The sequence below is a fragment of the Gorilla gorilla genome, chromosome 10, assembly GCF_029281585.2.
Source record: "Gorilla gorilla gorilla isolate KB3781 chromosome 10, NHGRI_mGorGor1-v2.1_pri, whole genome shotgun sequence".
NCBI classification, from domain to species: Eukaryota; Metazoa; Chordata; class Mammalia; order Primates; family Hominidae; genus Gorilla; species Gorilla gorilla.
Window position 1 is genome coordinate 52345413 of NC_073234.2, and position 23200 is coordinate 52368612.

The 23200-nt window shown below is 54.3% G+C and overlaps 2 protein-coding genes and 2 non-coding genes across 5 annotated transcripts; 2 read left to right on the forward strand and 2 right to left on the reverse strand.

Moving 5' to 3' along the window:
• Positions 1-803: 803 nt before the first annotated feature.
• WNT1 (Wnt family member 1) lies at positions 804-4487 on the reverse strand. The gene is made up of 4 exons (XM_004053062.4): positions 4384-4487; positions 3406-3659; positions 2438-2703; positions 804-1975 (listed from the first exon to the last, which is right to left on the reverse strand). The coding sequence occupies exons 1-4, from the start codon at positions 4485-4487 to the stop codon at positions 1487-1489; spliced, it is 1113 nt and encodes a 370-aa protein (XP_004053110.1). The 3' UTR covers positions 804-1486.
• On the forward strand, positions 3540-17785 carry WNT10B (Wnt family member 10B). 2 transcript variants are annotated; one of them, XM_055357310.1, is made up of 8 exons: positions 3540-3628; positions 6836-6947; positions 10183-10335; positions 10596-11667; positions 12553-12666; positions 12771-13033; positions 14809-15182; positions 16574-17785. In XM_055357310.1, exons 5-8 carry the CDS (start codon positions 12593-12595, stop codon positions 17030-17032), a joined length of 1170 nt encoding a protein of 389 aa, XP_055213285.1. In that variant the 5' UTR covers positions 3540-3628; positions 6836-6947; positions 10183-10335; positions 10596-11667; positions 12553-12592; the 3' UTR covers positions 17033-17785. The 2 variants fall into 2 exon arrangements, with proteins under 2 accessions (XP_055213285.1, XP_004053109.1); XM_004053061.3 differs by having other exon boundaries at positions 10183-10323.
• LOC115930259 (U6 spliceosomal RNA) lies at positions 7505-7608 on the reverse strand. The gene has a single exon (XR_004066912.1). It is a non-coding gene; the product is annotated as a U6 spliceosomal RNA (small nuclear RNA).
• Positions 17786-22302: 4517 nt separating the features above from the next.
• Positions 22303-22401, forward strand: LOC115930360 (small nucleolar RNA U13). The gene has a single exon (XR_004066995.1). It is a non-coding gene; the product is annotated as a small nucleolar RNA U13 (small nucleolar RNA).
• Positions 22402-23200: the final 799 nt, after the last annotated feature.

The following is a 23200-nucleotide window of genomic DNA, read 5'->3' on the forward strand; positions in this document are numbered from 1 at the left end:
CCTGTCCAATGCCCTGACCACAGCTGAAGAAGCCAAGCTTCAGGGACCAATAGCTCCACATTAGGGGCAGCAGCACTCTGCTTTAGTTTCTCTTCCTACTTTTTGGAAGATGGTCACAGTTATCATTCAATAGTAGCTATTTTCTCAACAGCTGTTCCAGGCAGGAAAAGCAGGCACTGAGGTTGTTTAACCCCCATTCACCAAGTATATGCACTTGTCCATATCACACAGCCAGTTGCTGTTCCACGAGGAAAAAGAACCCGGCAGGGTTGTTTGGCTACTGACCAGGTTCCTCTCTCAGGAGAGCTGGATTCCCAGTGGCCTCGTTAGGGTCATCCAAGGGTCAGAATCTCAGGGTCTTCTGGCAAGGTTAGGAAACCAGTCCCCCAACAGCATATTCTATTTGTTTGAGAGAGGTAAGCTTCCAAGCCTGGGAGTGGTAAAAGGAGAGGATAGGGGACACCACAAACAAGGTTGTGTTCTGGATTCAAGGAAAAGCCACCAAGTCATCGATAAAAATAGAGATTTTATTCTGCAGAGGAAGATGCTCCACTGGTGGGGGCGAGGAGCCGCTAATAGCTACAGCGGAAGGAAATACTGATTCCAGGAGGCAAATGCATCTTTGAGAAACTGAGGAGAGAAGAGGGACCAGAAAAGGCTGCAGGGAGAAAGGAGAGAACAGTGGAGAGGGACTGGGTTGGGTTGGAGGTGGTCTTTGCAAACCAGGCTGGGACCCAGCACAATAAATAGTTTTATTTACAACATCCAAACTCGTGGCTCTGTATCCACGTTTCAGTGCAAATTATTTACACACTGATGAGGAGGCAGGACAGGAAGGGGTAGGAGGTGGCCCAGGGAGGCATGGCTCACAGCTGTTCAATGGCTCCACGACAGAGACTGGGAGGATGGGGGCATTTCTGCTGGTTCCCCCAACCTCATTTCCACATCATCACAGCTGCCCTTTTGCCCTATAACCTCCTGCTTCAGCTACAGGTGGGGAGGAGAAAGGCCCTGATGCCCAGGTGTGGGTTCAGGGTCTGCACCCATGGCAGGAGAATAGGAAGGGACTTAGGAGGACCCAGAGAAAACGCAGGACAAAGGGGAAGAAGAGAGGCAGAGAGGTCGCTGGAGCCATGGAGCAGGCAGAATGACACCGTCAGGAGCCGACCCCATGGCGGAGGGGACCCATCCTTCTCTCACCTCCTGGCCAAGCAGGGGGCAGTGCAACAAGGGGTCTCCCGCGGAGAGGGAGGGAGGTAGGTCCGGGGCAGGTCCATCAGGATGGCAAGAGGGTTCATGCCGCCCCAGGCAAGTGGTTTGAGGAGTCCCCAGGTAGGAGGAAGTGGGAGAGATGGGATGCGTATTAACCGCGGGGAGTGTGACTGGAGGTACTCGGGTGGGCGAATAACCGGGTCTTGAGTGCTAGCGAGTCTGTTTGGGGGAGGGCTCGAGGAGAGCGTTCCTGGGGGCGAGTCCGCGCAGCGCCTCACAGACACTCGTGCAGTACGCGCGTGTGCGTGCAGTTGCGGCAACTGACGTGGCAGCACCAGTGGAAGGTGCAGTTGCAGCGCTCGGTGACGCGCTGCGTGCGCGTGCGGTGGCCCCTGCCGCAGCAGAGCAGCTCGCAGCCGTCCAGCGCGGGCGACGAGCTGTTACAGGCGCGCCCTGCCGTGCCTGCTGTGCCCAGGCGTCCGCTGTACGTGCAGAAGTTGGGCGATTTCTCGAAGTAGACGAGGTCGTGGGGGGAGGGCGGTTTGTGGGCCGGGTCTTCCGGCTCCAGGCGCAGCAGCTCCGCCCGCGAAGCGCGGTTGCTGCCGCGGTTGCCGTAGAGGACGCGCGAGGCGCCGTCGAAGCGGTCGCGCAGCACATCGCCCACGGCGCGCAGCGTGGGCAGCCGCATCCAGCACGTGCGCACCGTGCATGAGCCGGACATCCCGTGGCACTTGCACTCCTGGCGCATCTCGGAGAATACGGTCTGCGGGGATAGGGGAAGAAAGAGTGTCCCAGGGCACCGGGCCAGAGTCACCCTCCCAGACACTGTCCTCTCCCGGACGCCACGGGGGCCGGACCTCAGCAAAGGCCCAGGCCTAGCTGAGCCCAGGGGAAGGGAGGCGCGAAATGTTCCGCTGAGATTTGGAAACCCTGCCCAACCCTGCTCCGCAGCGGCGAGTCAGTCTCGGCCTCTCAGGCTTATTTTTCGAATCTGTACAGCGAAGAGACTGTGCTTGATTTGCAACCTCTTCTACCTGTCCGCGGGCCAGACATACCTTTGCCCTCAGCCACTGTCTCCTCTATTCTCCGTCTTCGTTCCAAGCCTCCGGCTCTCCCAGGACGCCCTCTCCTGGTGCCCCTTGCCTTATCTCACCGACCGTCACTTCCCCAGCCCGAGGTTGGCCCCTGCCGCTCCGCTTAGGGTGCGGAGCCTCTCAAAGCTCACCGTACGGCCTGCCTCGTTGTTGTGAAGGTTCATGAGGAAGCGCAGGTCCCGCCCCTTCTCCCCGGAGTCCACGAACTCCCGGCCGAAGAGGCGGCCGAAGTCAATGTTGTCGCTGCAGCCCCCCCAGTGCCAGTCGGGGCCCCCGGGGCCGCGCCGCCGGTAGTCACACGTGCAGGATTCGATGGAACCTTCTGAGCAGGAGCGCGCCACCGAATGGGTGACCCCGGCGGAGGTGATAGCGAAGATAAACGCCGTTTCTCGACAGCCTGTGGGAGAAGGGAGCGGGGATCAGCGAGGGGGTACGCGGGACGCGGCCAGCACCCTCATGAAGGGCTTGGGACCGGAATCCCACCCCCGACTCCGCACTTTGAGTCCTGAGAGCCAGGGCCGGCAGTGCTGGAAAGCTGGTCTCTAGGGCTAGTAGAGAAAGCAGGTGCGTGGGCACGCAGCCAAGTCCACGGGCGTAATCACACCTTACTGGGAGATTCTAGGGCGCATTTTGGCTCGATAGCGGAAGTGGAGCAGCCCCAGAGAGACAAACCGAAGAGAGGGGAGCGGAAGAACCATACATCCCCAAGACTTCTTCGCAGCCCAAAACTTTCGGCCCATTTTGGCGATGCAAGCCTTGCTGGGCGAGAGGCCAGACACACGCCTGCAGAGAGCAGCTTCCCAGGCGCTTTTGAGAGAGGCTGGGGGAAAGCGGCGGTCAGCCGGCGTCCGCGACCCGAAACTTTCTTTATCTGGGGCAGTAGCTCAGAAAAGTTAAGCTTCATTTCCAGGGTGCACGGCTGGAAAACGCCTGGTAGAAGTCTGGCCCCGAGCTGGCGCTGGGCACGAGGCACTTGGCAAGGTTGACTGTGTGACCCTCCAGGCGTCTGGGACACCTTCTCTGAACTCGCCCGCCCATGCCCTGGGGGTGACCCCGCGTTTCCCCTGCTCCCGGAAGCGTCGCCTTCCTGGGCACCCACCTCGGTTGACGATCTTGCCGAAGAGGTGGGGCCCTGGAGCAGTGGGACAGTTCCAGCGGCGATTCCGGAACTGCCACTTGCACTCGCGCACGGCACTCTGCAGCCCCCCACTCACGCTGTGCAGGATCCCCGGATTTTGGCGTATCAGACGCCGCTGTTTGCGGCTCAACAGCTGCAGACTGGGCTCGAGTACCAGTTGCAGACTCTTGGAGTCCGTAAGCAGGTTCGTGGAGGAGGCTACGTTCACAATACCCCTGGTGGGACGTATGATAGCTCAGGCTCAGGAAGGGGATCCGCACCCTAACCATAAAAACTGTGCCACCCGGTCCTCTTCCTGGGGGTATGTGGCTGGAGAGAATGGCGGGAGATTAATAATACGCGAATGACCCCGCTCTCCCAGGGTCACTAATTTGAAAGAACTGGGCGTCCAGACTTGTGTGTGCCCAGTAGTCCCAGGGCTGCTCGCCTGAGCCCTAGGTCCGAAGACTGGACAGAGGAGGTACCCGGAGACCGAGTGTCTACCTTGGATCTCCGAGCCTCTTCCGGTCAGCCTGAGCGAGATAATCATGGCCTGCAGTTCTTGCCCACCCAAGGCGTGAAATGCTTAGGAGTCCCACCCTCTTCTCCCCTCCTTTCTAGGCGAACTCCTGGCCCTTCACTTCCCGAGGTGGGGAAACCTGTGGTGAGGCCACCGCCGTGAGGCTGGAGTTGGCGCTCAAAGGGGAAGGGCGGTGCTAGATGAGAGTGGGCTCCCTGCCTGGGGTATCTTAGGCCTCCGCGGGCGGATCATTCGCCCCACTTGTACAGAACTGGAGTCTGGGGCAGTTTCATGCCAGATCGCCCTTCGGTGTCGCGGAGGGAAGTCAGAGCGGGGAGGGAGCCTGTCGGCAGACGGATCCCAGAGCGTGGGAGCTGGGTAGGGTTGGCCCCTGGCTCTGTGCCGCGGGACAAGTGGCGACCCCGCACCAGCTCACTTACCACCATCGGCCACTGCTGTTGGCAGCCAGGGCTGCGGGCAGAGCGGCCAGCGCCAGCAGCAGCGTAGCAGAAACCCAGCCAGGCAACAGCGCCCAGAGCCCCATGGCCTGCCTGGCTTTGCCCGCTCTGTGCTGCAGTTGCGGCGACTTTGGCTGTTGCCCGCGACGGTGGGACGGGACGCGGCGGTGGCGGCAGTGGCGAGAGTTCGCAGTCTGGCTTTAACAACCCTGGGGGCGGGCGGCGGACAGCATGGCTCGCGGTCCCGGCTGGTGGGCTGAGGCGGCCACGGCGGGCGGCACCGCCTCTTATAGTTGCGGCGCTGGCTGAAGTGACGGGAGGAGGCTGCCCCTCCGGGCCGCACTGTGGCACCAGGGCGCACCGGTTAGGGGCGCAGACAATGGGCAGCGAGCGGGGCTGTGGTTCCCGCCCGTCTGAGCCGAGAGCTGACGGGTTGGCCGTCGGGGCTCACCCCCGCCCCCTACCCGGTGGCCCCCGCCTCCGGGCCTGCACTGGCCGCGGACCCCTCCCCTTGGGACACCCTCCCACGCGCGCCCGCCTCACTCAGCTGAGCGTCCGGAGCCCGTCGAGGACTAGCATCCGCCAGGGGGCGCGGCGAGAGTGTGCTGCGGGGAGAGCCCTCCAGGGGCCCAGCCCGCCTCGCCGCCCGCGGTGGGGTTGTCCCCTCGACGTCACCCCGGGCCCCTCCGTCGTCCCCTCTCTCCCCCATCCTGAGTGTCGGAAGGAAAGCTGTGGTTCTGGGCAGCGACTCCGGGGAGATGCTTAACCGCCCAGGAACCCCCGATGGCTGGACAGAGAAGGAAAAAGGGGAGACGGGGGCGTGAGTGCGGCTGTGGTCAGGGAAATCCCGGGGATGAGTTGTGGGGGTGAGCTAACCAAGAGGAGCCTAGCGGTGGAGAGAAACCTAAAGCAACAGGCAGTTTGCTCATGTGCGCCAGAAGAAGCGCACAAGTGGCTGTGTGTGTGTGTGTGTGTGTGTGTGAAGTGGAACAACGTGAATATGGGTGGGAGTGAGAATGTGCTGTGTTCTGAGGGTGCATCCTCCTGTGTGTTGGTACGTGCAGAAACTCCTTGTTCTGGCGAAGGATGTTAGGAAACTTTCCAAAGAATTTTGGAATTTAGCTCAAGTCAGAAAAGGTCATGTAGTCACCTTGTCACAGTCACCGCCTGGGGCAGTGTGTCAGGAAGGAGGTGGCAACTGTCGACAGGAGACTCAGAAGCATGATTGAGGGATGCAGAGTGTCTGGACTGTGTGGAGTGGGTGGATGAGCATGTGCATGGGAAGATTAAATATGTGTGTATGCATCATTCTGTTGCCCTTTGTACCTCGTGGCATCCTATGGCGTGTCACACTGTGGTATGTGTCAACCAGTGCATGTCATTGGGGGAGAGAGCCGAGCCTACAACCAAGATGGTATTGAGGTGAACCCAGCCTGAAGTGGCTAAGTCTCTGAGGCCTAGGCTCAGAAAGGATGGGAAGTGGTGCAGATGTCCAATGTATGTACGGTGATGGAGAGGACTGGGAAGACAAGGGTTGCTGGCTGCATTGAACCTAGATTAGGAAACTTGTGCCTCCATGTGTTTGCTTCTCTTTGGATGTTTCTGCCAAGTTTCTGTCTTCCCCTAAAGCTCTAGTTCCCACCACACTGGGATACCCAGAGTGCCTGTGACCATCTCATCCATTGTACACTTTTCTCTTCTCTCCCAGGGACTCCTACTCAGCTTCAAGGCCATTTAGGCCTCCTATTGAAGAAGTGACAGGCTGGGCACGGTGGCTCATGCCTGTAATCCCTGCACTTTGGGAGGCCGAGGCAGGTGGATCACGGGGTCAGGAGATTGAGACCATCCTGGCCAACATAGTGGAATCCCATCTCTAATAAAAATACAAAAATTAGCTGAGTGTGGTGGCACACACCTGTAGTCCCAGCTACTCAGGAGGCTGAGGCAGGAGAATGGCTTGAACCCGGGAGGTGGAGATTGCAGTGAGCCGAGATCACGCCATTGCACTCCAGTCTGGGCTACAGAGCAAGACTTCATCTGGAGGAAAAAAAAAAAAAAAAAGAAGTGGCTGCTTTTCCCTATATGGGGAATAGGGGGCACTGCCAGCCTGGTTATCATGCCCCACCACCACACACATGGCCCCTGGAAGGAGGGAAGATCTCTTCTGTCTCCCCATTTTGCAGAATTAAAAATAGATCAGGCACTTGTCCAAGGTCCACGTCTAATAAATGAATCAATGGTAGAGCCAGATTAAAACCCAGACCAATTTGACTCAAAGCCCATGCTCTTTCGACCTTACCAGCTGCTTGCCAGTGTGCAGCAATTACAGGCTGGGAACCCTTCTCAAAATTGATGGGTAAAAATAATTTTTTGGGCCTTCCTGCCTCCCTTTTGAGTTCTAGCTCTCATTTTTTTCATCTCCCTTGTCTTTTAGGATGCCTTCTGACTGAGAAATTTCCCCAGGCCTGAACCTAAAGTCTCAAGTCCCAGAAATGACTAGGATTCCCTTCTAAGGCAGGGAAATCACTCTAAGGAATAAATGCCAGGTAAGTTTCATTAATATTTCCGGGCACTTGTGTTTTAAATGAGATGTATATTAACCCAAATGAAGCCTGATGGAAGTTATTTTAGAAAGAAATGTCCTTCTTTCCCTTTTTTCTTCCCTTTTGCCCAGCCTAGTATATCTGGCCCTTCCAAGGATCCACCCCGGAGGGAAAAGGTGTAGTGGTCCAGCACACTCCGTAGATCCCAAAGGCCAGTAGTCCCTGCAGAGAGCACCCAGCATAGATAGCTCAAGTAAATGGACAATGTACCATGGGGAGCCTGTCCTTTATCCCTTATGAGTTTCTTCCCACTGGGGCCTGGGTCACATCATTTGGCCTGGTGGATTGATACAACACCGTGAGGGTGGGAGGCTGGCTGGAAAATATGGAAGCCCTGTCTTTGACGACTGTTGTCAAGCAGAGGTGGGAAGAGAGGAAAGGAGCCACTGTGCTTTGTTCCAACATTCCACCCACCAGGAGTAGGGGGCAAGAGGGTAAGGCCCCTAGATCTGGGTCACATTGTTTTTGACCTGGCTGACATTTCTTTTTCTTTTCTTTTTTTAAATATGAAATGCTTCACAAATTTGCATGTCATTCTTGTGCAGCGGCCATGCTAATCTCTGTATCATTCCAATTTTAGTATATGTGCTGCCAAAACAAGCATCCAACTTTCTATTTAGATCAAATAATCATGATATCAACTGTCCCCTCTTTCTTTCCTGCATCATCCACTTATCTCTCTCCTGGAACATACACATAAGCATGCAGACATGCTGCAATAGTACCCATCTGAAAAACCCAAAAACTTCATTAGACCCCACGTTACTGCCCAAGATTGCTCCATTTCAGTGCTCCATTTTACTGCAAAAATCAAAAGGGTTGATTTAATTACTAGAGCCAATTTCTTTCTTTCTTTTCTTTCTTTTTTTTTTTGAGACGGAGTTTTGCTCTTGTTGTGCAGACTGGAGTGCAGTGAGTGGTATGATCTCGGCTCACTGTAACCTCCACCTTCTGGTTTCAAGCGATTCTCCTGCCTCAGAATACTGAGTAGCTGGGATTACAGGCACCCACCAACACTCCCACCTAATTTTTGTATTTTTAGTAGAGGCGGGGTTTCACCATGTTGGCCAGGCTGGTCTCCAACTCCTGACCTCGTGATCTGCCCACCTCGGCCTCCCAAAGTACTGGGATTACAGGCATGAGCCACTGCGCCCAGCCCAGAGCCATCTTTCCTAAAACAGAAGTCTGATTAGTTCATTTCTCTGCTCAAAATTTTCCAGTGAGACCCCATGTCACTCAAAGTAAAGGGGCCTCCTTCCTAGCCCTCCAGCTTCATTGCCTACCACTCTCTTCCTTGCGAATTTCTCCCCACTAGCCCCACTGGCCTCTTTTCTAATCCTTTGAACCAAGCATGCTCCTTTCTAAGGGTCTGTGCACCTGCTTTTCTGTCTTCTAAAATGCTGTTCCTCAGATCTCTCCATGTATTTGTTCCTTCAGTTTGTTTTCCCTCCCCCTTTATAAAATAGAATCCCACTACTAATCTCCTTTACCCTGCTTCATTTTTCTCTGTATCAATTTTGACCGTGGATGACTTTAAAGGCTTGAAGTTGAAAATCAGTAGCAAACCACCCCCGTGGAATAGGGTTAGAGGTGAGATGTTAGAGGGGAGAGGGGCTTTGCCTTGACTTTGGGATCTGGGGAGGAAGCAGGGCTCCAGGGTTTAGAGTTTGTGGGCAGAGGAGCCTACCCTCCTTTGAAGCACCCGCAGGCAGCACTGCCCCCTTGGGCTGGGAAGGCACAGCCCATCCATTAGGCCTGAGTACAGAAGGGGGCAAAATTCTGTCTAAGGTAATCCCATGGATTTGTTGGAGTGGACTGCTGAAAGTGGGGCCTTCCTGAGAGTCCAGTATACAGTCGGCCCACAGACCCTTTGGTGCCTCCAGGTGGTGGCCTACGGTGCTGCAGCAGAAGGCGCATTAAGCGGAGGGTGGGCAGCGCAGCTGAGCTCACCGCCACGGGCGCATCCATCCCTCCTGGGCCTATAATTTGGGTTCCCCGGGTCTGGCCTCCCCTATCAGCGGCTCAGCAACAGATGAGTCACCCGGGACCCCGGGCCAAGGCAAACATGGGGGGAGGAGGAGGAGGAGGCTTCTGAGGCTTTAGCCACCGCCTCAGTTGCTCGACATCCCCCAATCTCCAGGGGCCCCCACTCTTTTCTTTGACCCCCGCCCTCCAGGGCCCCAGTGTTCTTCCCACATTGCTCTCGTTACACCCTCCATCCCTAGGATGGGAAGGGCAGCCCTCCACTCTTCTCATTGAGGGGAAGGGGAACCAGCTTGCTCCTAGTCCCTCCCTGCAGTGATGAAAGCCCCCCACTTTCCCCCTCCTGTCATTGGCCCTGACCCACGTCAAGGTCTCTCTGGTTCCCGTCCCTCCCCTTTCTTGGAGCTGGCCGCGTGCTTGGGGTATTAGGCAATGGGTGTGCACCCACAGCCCTCTCCAGGCCCCGCCTGCCCCACCGCCCTCTAGCCGCCTGCGGGTCAGTGCTCAGGCCAGCCGGTCGGGCTGAGGGCACTGCGGGCCAGCTCAGGCCACCCAGTCTGCCGGCCTGTGGCCTCTTGTCCTAGAGTTGGGCTTCAGTAGAGAGAAGGAGCAGGACTCTGGGTCTTTGGATTTGGAACAGTCCTGCTTGGGGAGACCTAGGGTCACTAGGAAGTTGAAACCTATTGTAGTAGTTCTGCCCCTCCCCCCTTCTTGGCACCTGGCTGTATGCTGGAGCCTGACAAGGGTAGAATCAGAAGGCAAAAAATAATCCCAAACCTAAGGGGGACCCAGAGACACATGGAGAAATACAAATGTCCATGAGGTCCCCATGGAGAAGAGAGGCTCAGGCAACCTCATTCCCCTCTTCCAAGGACCTGGCAGGAATCCCAGGCTGACTGCAAGAAAAAGGATAAGGACACTGGCGGGGATCATGAATCCAGGTGTAAGGATGAAAACTATGAGATGGGGCTTGCAGATTCTGGTGACCTCCAAAACCACACATGGTTTGGCTCTTGTCCTCTAAATGGGAAGGAGGGTCAGGAACTCTAGTGCTCCCTCTTCCCCATCCCAGAGGTAGGGAATCAGAGAAAAGCAGTCTGGTCCAGGCTGTCCAGTGTCAGGGACCATGGCACTTTCACCTCCCCAGACTGCTCACAGCCTGGCACATAAAGGTGATCTGTAAATATCCCAACAGATGTAAGTTCGCTCGATCTCCTGTCTCAGACTGCTGTGCCCGCTATCCAACAGTGACCCCTGCAGCACGGGCAGGACCTCCAGCAGCACAGACTGGAGGCTGGCTGCCCAGCAGAGCTGCAACGCCACCACCAAGGAAGAGGTGACTGTGGTTGTGGGTATCATCCCTGTGCCTCTGCTTGCTTGGGGGCAGTCTGAGTCAATGTGCCTGGGGCGCGTGGGGCCAGCCGTGCCTTGGGCTGCGGTCTGGCAGGGGCGGGGGGCGGCTGGAAAGCCTGGGGCCCCTCTCTGGCAAAAATAGCCCACAGTGGTTAGAGCTTCAAGGGTGAGTCAGGCGGGAGCACGGTGGCGCCTAACCCGTTCGCTGCCACTGGATCTCCCTAAGGCGGTTTGCCTTTGCCTGTGCACCCCAAGACCAGGCTCTTTCCCGGCTGCTGTTGGGCTTGGCTCAATTTTGGATCCCAAGGCCCTCCTCATCCCATAAGAAGCAAGTCTACAGCTTGGAGCAGGAATCCAGGCCACCCAAAGTGCAGACCGGGGGAATCCCGAGAAGGGTAGGATACCTCTGTTGGCAAGCATCCCTGCCAGGCAAGGAAGCATCGGGGCAGGCTGACAATCTTTGGTGCTACCTGAACCTCTGCTAGGGCCAAACTCTGAGGCCAAAGCTGTCCCCTCCAAAGGGGCAGGCGCAGGGCTTGGAGGAGGGTGGGAACCAAGCTGCCCAGACGTATGCTTCTCCTGCCCACTCTGAGTACCCCGGGTGCACTCAGGCTGTGGGTGCCACATGTGACTGTCCCACACCGAGAAGCCCAAAGACTGTCCGGCTCCATCCTCATCTTGTCAAAGGCACCTTCCAGCCACCCTGATCTTGGTGGAGAAACTGACGCAAAGAGAAGTGATGAAAGATGTGGCCATTTGGGCCCCATTCTGGCTCCCTAGGAAGGTTACTACACCCTTCCTGCAGCCTTGGCGACCCCAGATCAGGTGAGAGGAACTCTGGCCACCTCCTTCTTCAGTGGGGCCAAGCCTGAACCCAGGCGTCGGGGGAGAGGGTGTGTGAGAGTGTGTGTGTGTATGCGCGCGCGCCCGGGCGCGCGCGCGCTGGGAGGAGGGGGAGGCTGCATTCGCCTGGTCAAGGCTGGGAGTGGAGGGTAGGGTGGGGAAGCCCCAGGCTTGGGGAGGGGCTGCAGCTCCGTCAGCCCGGCAGAGCCACCCTGAGCTCGGTGAGAGCAAAGCCAGAGCCCCCAGTCCTTTGCTCGCCGGCTTGCTAGCTCTCTCGATCACTCCCTCCCTTCCTCCCTCCCTTCCTCCCGGCGGCCGCGGCGGCGCTGGGGAAGCGGTGAAGAGGAGTGGCCCGGCCCTGGAAGAATGCGGCTCTGACAAGGGGACAGAACCCAACGCAGTCTCCCCACGGTTTAAGCAGCTCTAGTGAAGCCCAGGCAACCCAACCGTGCCTGTCTCGGACCCCGCACCCAAACCACTGGAGGTAATTAGACCTGGGAAAGCAGGGAGGGCAGGGACGTGCACACGAGGAAGAGACAGGCACGTGTGTAGTCAGACAGACAGACAGACACACATCCACCCACAGAAGCACAGAGACGCATAGAGAGCCAGAGATATTGCTAGAGATAAAGACACAGAGAATAAAGGAGTGCCCCCAGATTTAGAATGCAATGAATGTGAGAGCCAAGGGGTGAGGACCAGACGGGCGACTATGGAGGAGGGGAGCTTGTAGTTAGGCAAGGTGGGGGATAGGGAAGAGGACTCAGTCTGTGCCACGGTCCCTTTTAGGAGGGAGCCAGGCTCTCCTCCCCATCTTTCCTGCACCTGGAGCCTCTCCTCTTTCCTTGCTGCTCAGGGAGGGGGCAGTGTGAGTGGGGAACTCATTCTTAGACCTTTCTCATGGAGCCTACTTGCCCTTGATGACACCTGGAGGTGACACCCCCTTAGGTGGTGGGGAACCTCCTCCCTATCCCTCTCCCTAGCCCTGTGAGGGCGGGGAAGCTAGTCGTGGGGCCCTGGAAAAGGGAGCAGCAGGCGAGGTTGTGGAGCAAGTGTTTGTGAGTCTGTGTGTCTGAGTTTGCAAGTGAGTGTGTGTCTGTGTGCCGGGCGTTGTGTCTGATTGGGCAGGGTTCCAGGGGTGCTCGCTTGAGTCCTGAGCTGGGACAACGCCTTGACTCTTCTTCTTTAAGACCTCCAAGCCTCAGGGACTCTGGGAATCAAGGGGTGTTTCTTCTTGTTTTGTTTGAGGAGGAATGAGAAGGGTCAGTAGGGTGGCACCGGTGGGTTAGGAGCCCGAAGAAGGGTATCACTTGGTTCCCCAAGCGAGCCGCCCTATTCCTGAACCCGCATCAAGTCTCCCGTCCCGCAGGTCCTGATCGATCTGTCCACCGGAGCCTCCGGGCTTCGACATGCTGGAGGAGCCCCGGCCGCGGCCTCCGCCCTCGGGCCTCGCGGGTCTCCTGTTCCTGGCGTTGTGCAGTCGGTGAGCAGTTCCCCTTGTCTCCCAGGCCATAGAAACACCGACCCGGGGTGGGGAGAGTTGGAGGGGTCTGGACCGCAGACCCCAGACGCCTTCTTGGTTCCCAGGGCTCTAAGCAATGAGATTCTGGGCCTGAAGTTGCCTGGCGAGCCGCCGCTGACGGCCAACACCGTGTGCTTGACGCTGTCCGGCCTGAGCAAGCGGCAGCTAGGCCTGTGCCTGCGCAACCCCGACGTGACGGCGTCCGCGCTTCAGGGTCTGCACATCGCGGTCCACGAGTGTCAGCACCAGCTGCGCGACCAGCGCTGGAACTGCTCCGCGCTTGAGGGCGGCGGCCGCCTGCCGCACCACAGCGCCATCCTCAAGCGCGGTGAGCCTGGCTGGGCGGGTCGGCGCTGCCGCGGAGGCTAGGGGGTGGGGGGCAGGGCGAGGCGCGCGGAGGCGGGAAGGGATGGTTTCGCGGCTCCGGGAGGGGCCTCTCCTGGAATTCCCCGCCCCCCCCGGATCCGCTCTGAGCCAGGTCTGGCCACTCGTCTGGGCCCCTGCGCGCCTAACTTCCACCTGCGTGCTGCCAGCGAGGCAGCTGGGTCCCTGCTCTCCTACCCTAGGGCCCCCCTTTCCTGCCTCCGCTCAGCTTAATCTGGGTTGCACCTGTGAACAAGAGATGCCCCCAGTCCTGGAAGCTTCAAACGCCCCCCTATTCCCTCCACCATTTTCTCTCCCCCCATCTTGGCTGGACAAGCCCAGGCTGGTGTCCCCAGTGTCTCAGCGGGGGTGGGGTGACGCCCCCAACCGTTTAAGGGTTAAATCTGCTCCCCTAATTGCTGGGGTTCCCAGGAGCCAAAGCTGGGAACAAAGACCCTGATGACTTTGAAGTTGGGGAGCCAGTCCCCTCCTGTGTGCTGTGGGGGCTCCAGGTGTTGCTCACCTGAGCAGGTGAAGAACGGCTGGAGAGGCAGAGAACAGGTCACTGCTGGCCTGGTCTGGGAGGCATGGCTGCCTCTCCCGGTTTCCCACTGGAGTTCACTCCCTGAGGTGTAAAGACCCATGGGGGCTCAGCCCAGAGATGGGGGCAGTGCTCTGGGGACTATGGGGTTAATAGGCAGCTGCCATCTGCAGGGGAATTCCCAAGACTTGTGCAAACAGCTTCACCCCTGGAGGGTTGGAGTTAGGGGGATCAGAAGGCTGGCCCAGGAGCCCTAGATCCTGGGGTAGCAGAGGCCTGGTCTCTAAGGGGGTGCTGTCTCTCGTCTTCTCAGGGCTCTGGAGAGCCCCTGCCTAAAATGAAGTGAGGGTCCCCCTCCTTCCCCACAGGGCCTGGTGTAGGGGAAGGCTTGGACACCCAAATGGTGAGCATGTTTATTTAAGTCTGGGAAAGGCTTGGCAGCCTGAGCTTCTGTGACCCCCAAAACATAACAAAGAAGCCAAGCTTTTAAGAGGGCCTTAGGGAAAATCACTCCCCCACCTCTCTCCTCCTCTCAGTGTTTTATAGGGTAATAGCAGGTTAGGATAAACATAAAAAGGGCAGTCTTGAAGGGCAAATATAAAACTACATCTTGGGAAGCGGAAGGGCAGCTCCATAGCTCCAGTGCTTTGGGGGTGCTAGGATGGTGGTAGGTAGGTTGGTTAAAAGACTGATTAACCCTGAAGTGAATTAAACAAAACAAAACAAAACAAAAAAAACCAGAACCACAAAGGCTCTGCTCCCACCTCACCCACCCAAGCTCCCTGCAGGGTTGGGGGAATTTCTAAGGCTTTCAGATGTAGAACTCGGTTGTACACATCTTCAAAGACCTCAGGGACTCCCTCTTAGTCATCTCCCGACTCCAGGGGTCTCTCCCTCTGGGCTAGCTCTTTCATCTACACCTGAAAATCACAGACTTACAGAATGAGAATGGGCCTCAGAGATCATCTTGACCCATCGTCTCCTGCCTCCCTTTAGAAATGAAGAATCTGAGGCTCTGTGCTTTTTGTACCCTTCCTTGTCCCATGACTTTCCTCCAAATCACTCAGCTGGTGAATGGCAGGGTCAGGATTCAGTTAGGAATTTCTGGAGTTGGAGGGGGGCTGTTTATTTCTTTCTGCCTCCACACTCTCAGCTGCCTGTCAACCTTACCTCCACCATCACACCCTTCTCATCCCCAGGTTTCCGAGAAAGTGCTTTTTCCTTCTCCATGCTGGCTGCTGGGGTCATGCACGCAGTAGCCACGGCCTGCAGCCTGGGCAAGCTGGTGAGCTGTGGCTGTGGCTGGAAGGGCAGTGGTGAGCAGGATCGGCTGAGGGCCAAACTGCTGCAGCTGCAGGCACTGTCCCGAGGCAAGAGTTTCCCCCACTCTCTGCCCAGCCCTGGCCCTGGCTCAAGCCCCAGCCCTGGCCCCCAGGACACATGGGAATGGGGTGGCTGTAACCATGACATGGACTTTGGAGAGAAGTTCTCTCGGGATTTCTTGGATTCCAGGGAAGCTCCCCGGGACATCCAGGCACGAATGCGAATCCACAACAACAGGGTGGGGCGCCAGGTATGTGTGTACATCTTGTCCTGGGTCTCCCCAGCTTTTGAGGCCTGGTTAGAGTTTGAGAGGCATAGGGAAATGATAGGATAAAGTGTGATGAGTGACTGACACTCACCATCAGCAAGTCACCCAGCCTCAGTTTTGTATCTGTAAAGAACCTAATGATACTTATCTTACAATGTTATTAAGACTGAGCTAGCAGGCCAGTGTGGTGGCTCACGCCTATAATTTCAGCACTTTTGGAGGCTGAGGGGGGAGGATTGCTTGAGGCCAGGAGTTCAAGAACAGCCTGAGCAACGTTGTGAGACCCCATCTCTATATTTAAAAACATTATATATATAAAAACAGACTGGGCCGGGCACGGTGGCTCATGCCTGTAATCCCAGCACTTTGGGAGGCTGAGGCAGGCAGATCACCTGAGGTCAAGAGTTCGAGACCACCCTGGCCAAGGTGGAGAAACCCCATCTCTATTAAAAGTACAAAAATTAGGCCGGGTGCAGTGGCTCACACCTGTAATCCGGGCACTTCGGGAGGCCGAGGCGGGTGGATCAAGAGGTCAGGAGATCGAGACCATCCTGGCTAACATGGGAAACCCTGTCTCTATTAAAAACACAAAAAATTAGCCGGGCATGGTGGCATGTCCCTGGAGTCCCAGCTACTGGGGAGACTGAGGCAGGAGAATCGCTTGAACCTGGGAGGCAGAGGTTGCAGTGAGCCTAGATCGTGCCACTGCACTCCAGCCTGGGTGACAGAGCGAGACTCCCTCTCAAAAAAAAAAAAAAAAAGACAAAAATTAGCCAGGCGTGGTGGCCTGCGCCTGTAATCCCAGCTACTCAGTAGGCTAAGGCAGGAGAATCGCTTGAACCTGGGAGGCGGAGGTTGCAGTGAGCCGAGATGGCGCCACTGCACTCCAGCCTGGGCGACAAGAGCAAGGCTCTGTCTCAAAAAACAAAAACAAACAAAAAAACAGACTGAGCTAGCAAATAGTATACCCAGCATAGTGCCTCATCGTTGGCTGACTGCATAGTAGCTCTTATTACAGCTACCTTCCCTGCAGAATTTAGGCGTGCTGTGGGCCAGACTCCCAATTTTATAAGTGCTTACAATGGAAAGAGCACTGGATTGGGAGTCAGGACAACTTGAGTTGAGTCTTGGCTCTATTACCAGCTGTTGATGGAAGATGGACAAATCACACTGCTCTGTCTTCAATTCTGCCATCATAAAATGAGGAAGTTGGCTATTAGCTAACTGCAATGTCCTTTCTGTTCTGATATGCCATGTTATTCTTGCCTCCATTTGTCCCTCCCTGTGTTCTCTGTTCCCTTCCCTCTCCTGTGCCTCTGTGTTCTGTCCATTTGCTGCCCTCCGCTTCACCTCTTTTCCCCCTGATGCTCTAGGTGGTAACTGAAAACCTGAAGCGGAAATGCAAGTGTCATGGCACGTCAGGCAGCTGCCAGTTCAAGACATGCTGGAGGGCGGCCCCAGAGTTCCGGGCAGTGGGGGCGGCGTTGAGGGAGCGGCTGGGCCGGGCCATCTTCATTGATACCCACAACCGCAATTCTGGAGCCTTCCAGCCCCGTCTGCGTCCCCGTCGCCTCTCAGGAGAGCTGGTCTACTTTGAGAAGTCTCCTGACTTCTGTGAGCGAGACCCCACTATGGGCTCCCCAGGGACAAGGGGCCGGGCCTGCAACAAGACCAGCCGCCTCTTGGATGGCTGTGGCAGCCTGTGCTGTGGCCGTGGGCACAACGTGCTCCGGCAGACACGAGTTGAGCGCTGCCATTGCCGCTTCCACTGGTGCTGCTATGTGCTGTGTGATGAGTGCAAGGTAACAGAGTGGGTGAATGTGTGTAAGTGAGGGTCAGCCTTACCTTGGGGCTGGGGAAGAGGACTGTGTGAGAGGGGCGCCTTTTCAGCCCTTTGCTCTGATTTCCTTCCAAGGTCACTCTTGGTCCCTGGAAGCTTAAAGTATCTACCTGGAAACAGCTTTAGGGGTGGTGGGGGTCAGGTGGACTGGGATGTGTAGCCTTCTCCCCAACAATTGGAGGGTCTTGAGGGGAAGCTGCCACCCCTCTTCTGCTCCATAGACACCTGAATGGACTAAGATGAAATGCACTGTATTGCTCCTCCCACTTCTCAACTCCAGAGCCCCTTTAACCCTGATTCATACTCCTTTTGGCGGGGGAGTCCCTATAGTTTCACCACTCCTCTCCCTTGAGGGATAACCCCAGGCACTGTTTGGAGCCATAAGATCTGTATCTAGAAAGAGATCACCCACTCCTATGTACTATCCCCAAACTCCTTTACTGCAGCCTGGGCTCCCTCTTGTGGGATAATGGGAGACAGTGGTAGAGAGGTTTTTCTTGGGAAAGGGACAGAGTGCTGAGGGGCACTCTCCCCTGAATCCTCAGAGAGTTGTCTGTCCAGGCCCTTAGGGAAGTTGTCTCCTTCCATTCAGATGTTAATGGGGACCCTCCAAAGGAAGGGGTTTTCCCATGACTCTTGGAGCCTCTTTTTCCTTCTTCAGCAGGAAGGGTGGGAATGGATAATTTATCATACTGAGACTTGTTCTTGGTTCCTGTTTGAAACTAAAATAAATTAAGTTACTGGACTGGTGGATGCAGATGGTGATGTATGTACCCACACTTGGGATCCCAGTCCATAGCTTCTTTTCTAGGTGAATTCTCCTACCTTCCTACACTCAATGACTTTATGTATATCCTGCTGAGTTCCGCAAAGGATTTGAAATGAATCTCAGTGACTTTGTTGGCAACTTTTCCTTTGTAAAACCAGGAAGGACTCCTAGGTGGGAAGGGCTAGAGTTCCAGAGGTAGGCCCTATTGACTCTCTATGTGCCTCAACTCCAGATTTCACCTTGATCACTGCCTTAGAACAAGGGCTGGCAATTTTTTTGTTTTTTTTTTCTGTAAAGGGCTAGATAGTAAATACATTAGACTTGGGTCTTTGTCCCAACTATTCAACTCTGCCACAATTACTCAACTCTGCTGTCATAGATCAACAGCAGCCATAGACCACACATAAACGAATGAGCGTGGCCGTGTCCAGTAAAACTTCATTCACAGAAATGGGCTGCAAGACCAAATCTGGTCCCCTAGCTGCAGTTTGTTGACCCTCATTCTAGACCACGAGGTTGCCTTTGTTCTGGAGTTTTTCAGTCCTAAATGTATCTCACACTGAATTTGGACCCAAAAGAACAGGTACTTTTTTCTCTGGTTCCAAAGGAGTGAACTTGGGATATAGATGCAAGACTGATGGGAAACGTATAAAAGAGATTCATATGCTTGAAATGGGAGTTTTTCCCTCTGGAAACTAGCAAAACCAGCATGTTCTCTCATGGAATTATTTGCATGTTTTTTGTCCTTATTTATTTGATTGAGACAGGGTCTCACTTTGTCACCCAGGCTGGAGTACAATGGTGAGATCTTGGCTCATTGCAACCTCCTCCTCCTGGGTTCAAGCAATCCTTGTGCCTTAGTCTCCCGAGTAGCTGGGATTACAGGTATGCATTACCATACCTGGCTAAGTTTTGTATTTTTAGTAGAGATGGGTTTTCGCCATGTTGGTTGGCCAGGCTGGTCTCGAACTCCTTGCCTCAAGTGATCCACACGCCTTGGTCTCCCAAAGTGCTGGGATTACAGGCGTGAGCCACTGTGCCCGGCCTATTTATTATTTTTTTTTTTTGAGACAGGATCTCGCTCTGTTGCCTTGGCTGGAGTGCAGTGACGTGATCTTGGCTCACTGCAAACTCCACTTCTTGGGCTCAAGTCTGGGCCAAAGAGTAGCTGGGACTACAGACACATGCCACCACACCTGGCTAATTTTTTTTTGTGTGTGTATTTTTTTGTAGAGATAGGGTTTCACCATGTTGCCCAGGCTGGTCTAGAACTCCTGACCTTAAGCGATATGCCTGTCTAAGCCTCCCATGACCTTCCTCATTTAGAGCTCTTTTGTATGTCATCTTAGTAAAATAATTCCTTTATCTTTTAAGAGATAACATCAACTAAACAGAACAGGATTTATTTTTATTTATTTATTTTTGAGATGGAGTTTCACTCTTGTTGCCCAGGCTGGAGTGCAATGGTGTGATCTTGGCTCACTGCAACCTCCACCTCTCTGATTCAAGCAATTCTCCTGCCTCAGCCTCCCAAGTAGCTGGGACTACAGGTGCGTGCCACCACGCCTGGCTAATTTTTGTATTTTTAGTAGAGATGGGGTTTCACCATGTTGGCCAGGCTGGTCTCAAACTCCTGACCTCAGGTGATCCACCCGCCTCAGTCTCCCAAAGTTCTAGGATTACAGGCATGAGCCACTGTGCCTGGCCCTAGCCCAACATCTTTGAAAATAAACTCTTATTGGGCTGGGCGCAGTGGCTCACGCTTGTAATCCCAGCACTTTGGGAGGCCGAGATGGGCAGATCATGAGGTCAGGAGATCAAGACCATCCTGGTAACACGGTGAAACCCCGTCTCTACTAAAAATACAAAAAAAAATTAGCCGGGCGTGGTGGCGGGCGCCTGCGGTCCCAGCTACTTGGGAGGCTGAGGCAGGAGAATGGCGTGAACCCGGCAGGTGGAGCTTGTAGTGAGCCAAGGTCGTGCCACTGCACTCCAGCCTGGGTGACAGAGTGAGACTCCGTCTCAATAAATACATATATACATACATACATACATAAACTGTTTTCTTCCTTTCTTCCTTTCTTTTTCTTTCTTTTCTCTTTATTTCCTTTCTTTCTTTCTCTTTCTTTCTTTCTTCCTTTCCTTTCTTTCTTCTTTCTTTTCTTTCTTTTTTTTTTTATATACAATGTCTTGCTATGTCTTCCAGGCTGAGTGCAATGGCTCAATCTTGGCTCAATGCAACTTCTGCCTCCCAGGTTCAAGCGATTCTCCTGCCTCAGCCTCCCAAGTAGCTGGGATTACAGGTGCTGGCCACCACACCCAGCTAATTTTTGTATTTTTTAATAGAGATAGGGTTTCGCCATGTTGGCCAGGCTGGTCTTGAACTCCTGACCTCAGGTAATCCATCCGCCTTGGCCTCCCAAAGTGCTGGGATTACAGGCATCAGCCACCAAGCCTGGCCTAAGCTGTTATCTTTCTAAGATTCAATGCAGACAAGGAATATGCATCACACATTTAGAACTTCACAAATGACTGCACACTTACGCAGCTGCCAGATGCTGACTCTAACAGGTTATTTCTTTGGCCAGAGAATGTAGAAATAGTTCTCTCCACTTCTCTAGACAGTAGACACTTCCGCTACCCTCAAAATCAGATGAAATGAGAGTAGTACCAAGGTAGTGAGGACATTTTGAGGAGTATTAGGTTAGGGCAGTACTTTTTTTTGTTTTTTGAGACAGGGTCTTAGGGTCTCTGTCACCCAGGCTGGAGTGCAGTAGCGTAATCTCGGCTTACTGCAACCTCCACCTCCTGGGCTCAACCGATCGTCCTGCCTCAACCTCTTGAGTAGCTGGGAATACAGGTGTGCACCACCAGGCCCGGATAATTTTTGTATTTTTAGTAGAGATGGGGTTTCGCTATGTTGTCCAGGCTGGTCTTGAACTCCTGGACTCAAGCTATCTGCCCTCCTCTGCCTCCTAAAGTGCTACGGTTACAGGCATGAGCCACTGTGCCTGGCCATAGGACAGTTTTGTTTGTTTGTTTTTTGTCTTATTTTTAAGAGACAGAGTCTTGCTATGCTGCCCAGGCTGGTCTCAAGCTCTTGGACCCAAGCAATTCTCTTGCCTTGGTCTCCCAAAGTATTGGGATTACAGGTGTGAGCCACTGTGTTCAGCCAGTACTTTTTTTTTTTTTTTTTTTTTTTAAATTTAGAGTCAGTGTCTTGCTCTGTCACTCAGGCTGGAGTGCAGTGGCAAGATCACTGCAGCCCTGAACTCCTTGACTCAAGTGAACTTCCAGCCCCAGCCTCTCAGAGTGTTGGGATTTACAGGTTTGAGTCACCACACTGGGCTCTAGGGCAGAACTTTATGGCCAAATTTTATGTCCTGGATTTCCACTTGAGCATTGAGAATTCTGGGTTTGGAAATTTGATGGAGACAGGAGAAATCCCATCCTTACTTCAGGCACTTACTGAACCTAGTGTATGTGGAAGGAAGAGGGGATGCACTTAGAATGGGCATAGGATATAAGAGAATAATGATAAAGAGTATTTATAATCAGAACTTCTCACACTCAGGACGAGAAAGGAGAATCTCTAACAGAGTCACAGCATGATTATTTCAGCTTTTTCCTGTTTCCTTCCTCTGTACTTTGGGTCCCTCTTTCCTTTCTAGCGTTCCCTCTTCTTTCATCAGACACACTGTGTGGCAAACTTAAGCCCCAAACCACAACCTTGACAAATTCCAAATGGATTTTGTCAGCAAGGCCAACACACCCCTTCGCCACTCCCTATCCCTGCTCCTAGCACATGCACTGGGGTCAGTGACAGGGTTGGAGTATGCAACCCACAGAGCTGGTGGCTACAATTTCAGCTTTTACTAGGCTCCAGTGGCAGCCAGAGGGAGGGAGAAAGGCTGATGAACTGTAAGGCGGGCCTCTTGTCCCTCTTCAGCTCCAGATGAGTTCTACTCCTGCTGGCCTTTACCAAGTGGCTGGGAAGTTAGGGAGGGGCAGTGGCCAGCTAATTGCCAGCTGGGCAGCACTACTCCTATCTCTGCTCCTGTTTGCTCCATGGGCAGCCCACTCTGATGCTGCAACAGACGTTTTCTTCTTCAGACTCCAGACAGGTGAAGGACAGAAGCGCTGGGAGATTCTCTAGTCCCATTAATCAGTCCTGACTAACATACCATGGTACCTGCTGCTTACTACATTAGACTGTCACCATTTCCATCTTTCTTTTGCACTGGGGATACAACCTTGAGAAGATCGGAAGCACTGGGCAGGAATATCAACAGGTTCCACCTCCTTGTCTGAGTTCCACAGGCATGTGCACGTGGTAAGGGCACTAGGGAGGTTTTATAAATCACAGTTTTGGTGGACAGCATGGTGGGATAACCTGGTGGAGTGTTACTAGAAATTTCTAGAGAAAGAAATGAAAGAGTAATCACATGGAAATATCTAAAAACCCACTCTAGGAGTAATAATACTGGAGGAAGATCCTTTTGTAGTTCATAAGCATAATGACTGGGTGCTTACACACATGTGAGATGTGCCACCCTCAAACCTTGTTATATTGGCACACTATCCATTTGACATGAACAACAACAACAAAATACTGGAGGTGTCTTTTGCCCTTAAAAACACAGAGCTGGGCTAGGCGTGGTGGCTCATGCCTGTAATCCCAACACTTTGGGAGGCCTAGATGGGAGGACTGCTTGAGCTCAAGAGTTTGGCCTGGGCAACATGGCAAAACCCTGTCTCTACAAATAGCATAAAAATTAGCTGGGTGACTGGGCATGGTGGCTCACGCCTGTAATCCCAGCACTTTGGGAGGCTGAGGCAGGTGGATCACCTGAGGTCAGGAGTTCAAGACCAGCCTGACCAACACAGTGAAACCCTGTCTCTACTAAAAATATAAAAATTAGCCGGGTGTGGTGGCACATGCCTATAATCCCAGCTACTTGGGAGGCTAAGACAGGAGAGTCACCTGAACACAGGAGGCAGAGGTTGCAGTGAGCGGAGATTGTGCCATTGCACTCCAGCCTGGGCAACAAGAGCGAAACTGTCTCAAAAAAAAAAAAAAAATTAGCCAGACATGGTGGCGTGCACCTGTAGTCCCAGCTACTTGGGAGGCTGAGGTGGTAAGGATCACTTGAGCCCAGGAGGTTGAGGCTGCAGTAAGCCGATTGTGCCACTGCACTCCAGCCTCAGCAACACAGCAAGACCCAGTTTCTTTTTTTTTTCTTTCTCTCTTTTTTAGAGAGTCTTGCTCTATCGCCCTGGCTGGAGTGCAGTGGCGCGATCTCGGCTCACTGCAAGCTCCAACTCCCGGGTTCACGCCATTCTCCTGACTCAGCCTCAGGAGTAGTTGGGACTATAGGCGCCTGCCACCAC

What these genes read in the sequence shown, in the direction of transcription:
- WNT10B (XM_055357310.1), top strand. Translation starts at nt 12,593, where the DNA reads ATGCTGGAGGAGCCCCGGCCGCGGCCTCCGCCCTCGGGCCTCGCGGGT. An exon ending in TTCCTGGCGTTGTGCAGTCG is followed by an intron (nt 12,667 to 12,770) that starts GTGAGCAGTTCC and finishes CTTGGTTCCCAG; the next exon opens with GGCTCTAAGCAATGAGATTC. An exon ending in CAGCGCCATCCTCAAGCGCG is followed by an intron (nt 13,034 to 14,808) that starts GTGAGCCTGGCT and finishes TCTCATCCCCAG; the next exon opens with GTTTCCGAGAAAGTGCTTTT.
- WNT1 (XM_004053062.4), bottom strand. Translation starts at nt 4,487, where the DNA reads ATGGGGCTCTGGGCGCTGTTGCCTGGCTGGGTTTCTGCTACGCTGCTG. An exon ending in CGGCAAGATCGTCAACCGAG is followed by an intron (nt 2,704 to 3,405) that starts GTGGGTGCCCAG and finishes CTTCTCCCACAG; the next exon opens with GCTGTCGAGAAACGGCGTTT. An exon ending in ACAACGAGGCAGGCCGTACG is followed by an intron (nt 1,976 to 2,437) that starts GTGAGCTTTGAG and finishes CTATCCCCGCAG; the next exon opens with ACCGTATTCTCCGAGATGCG.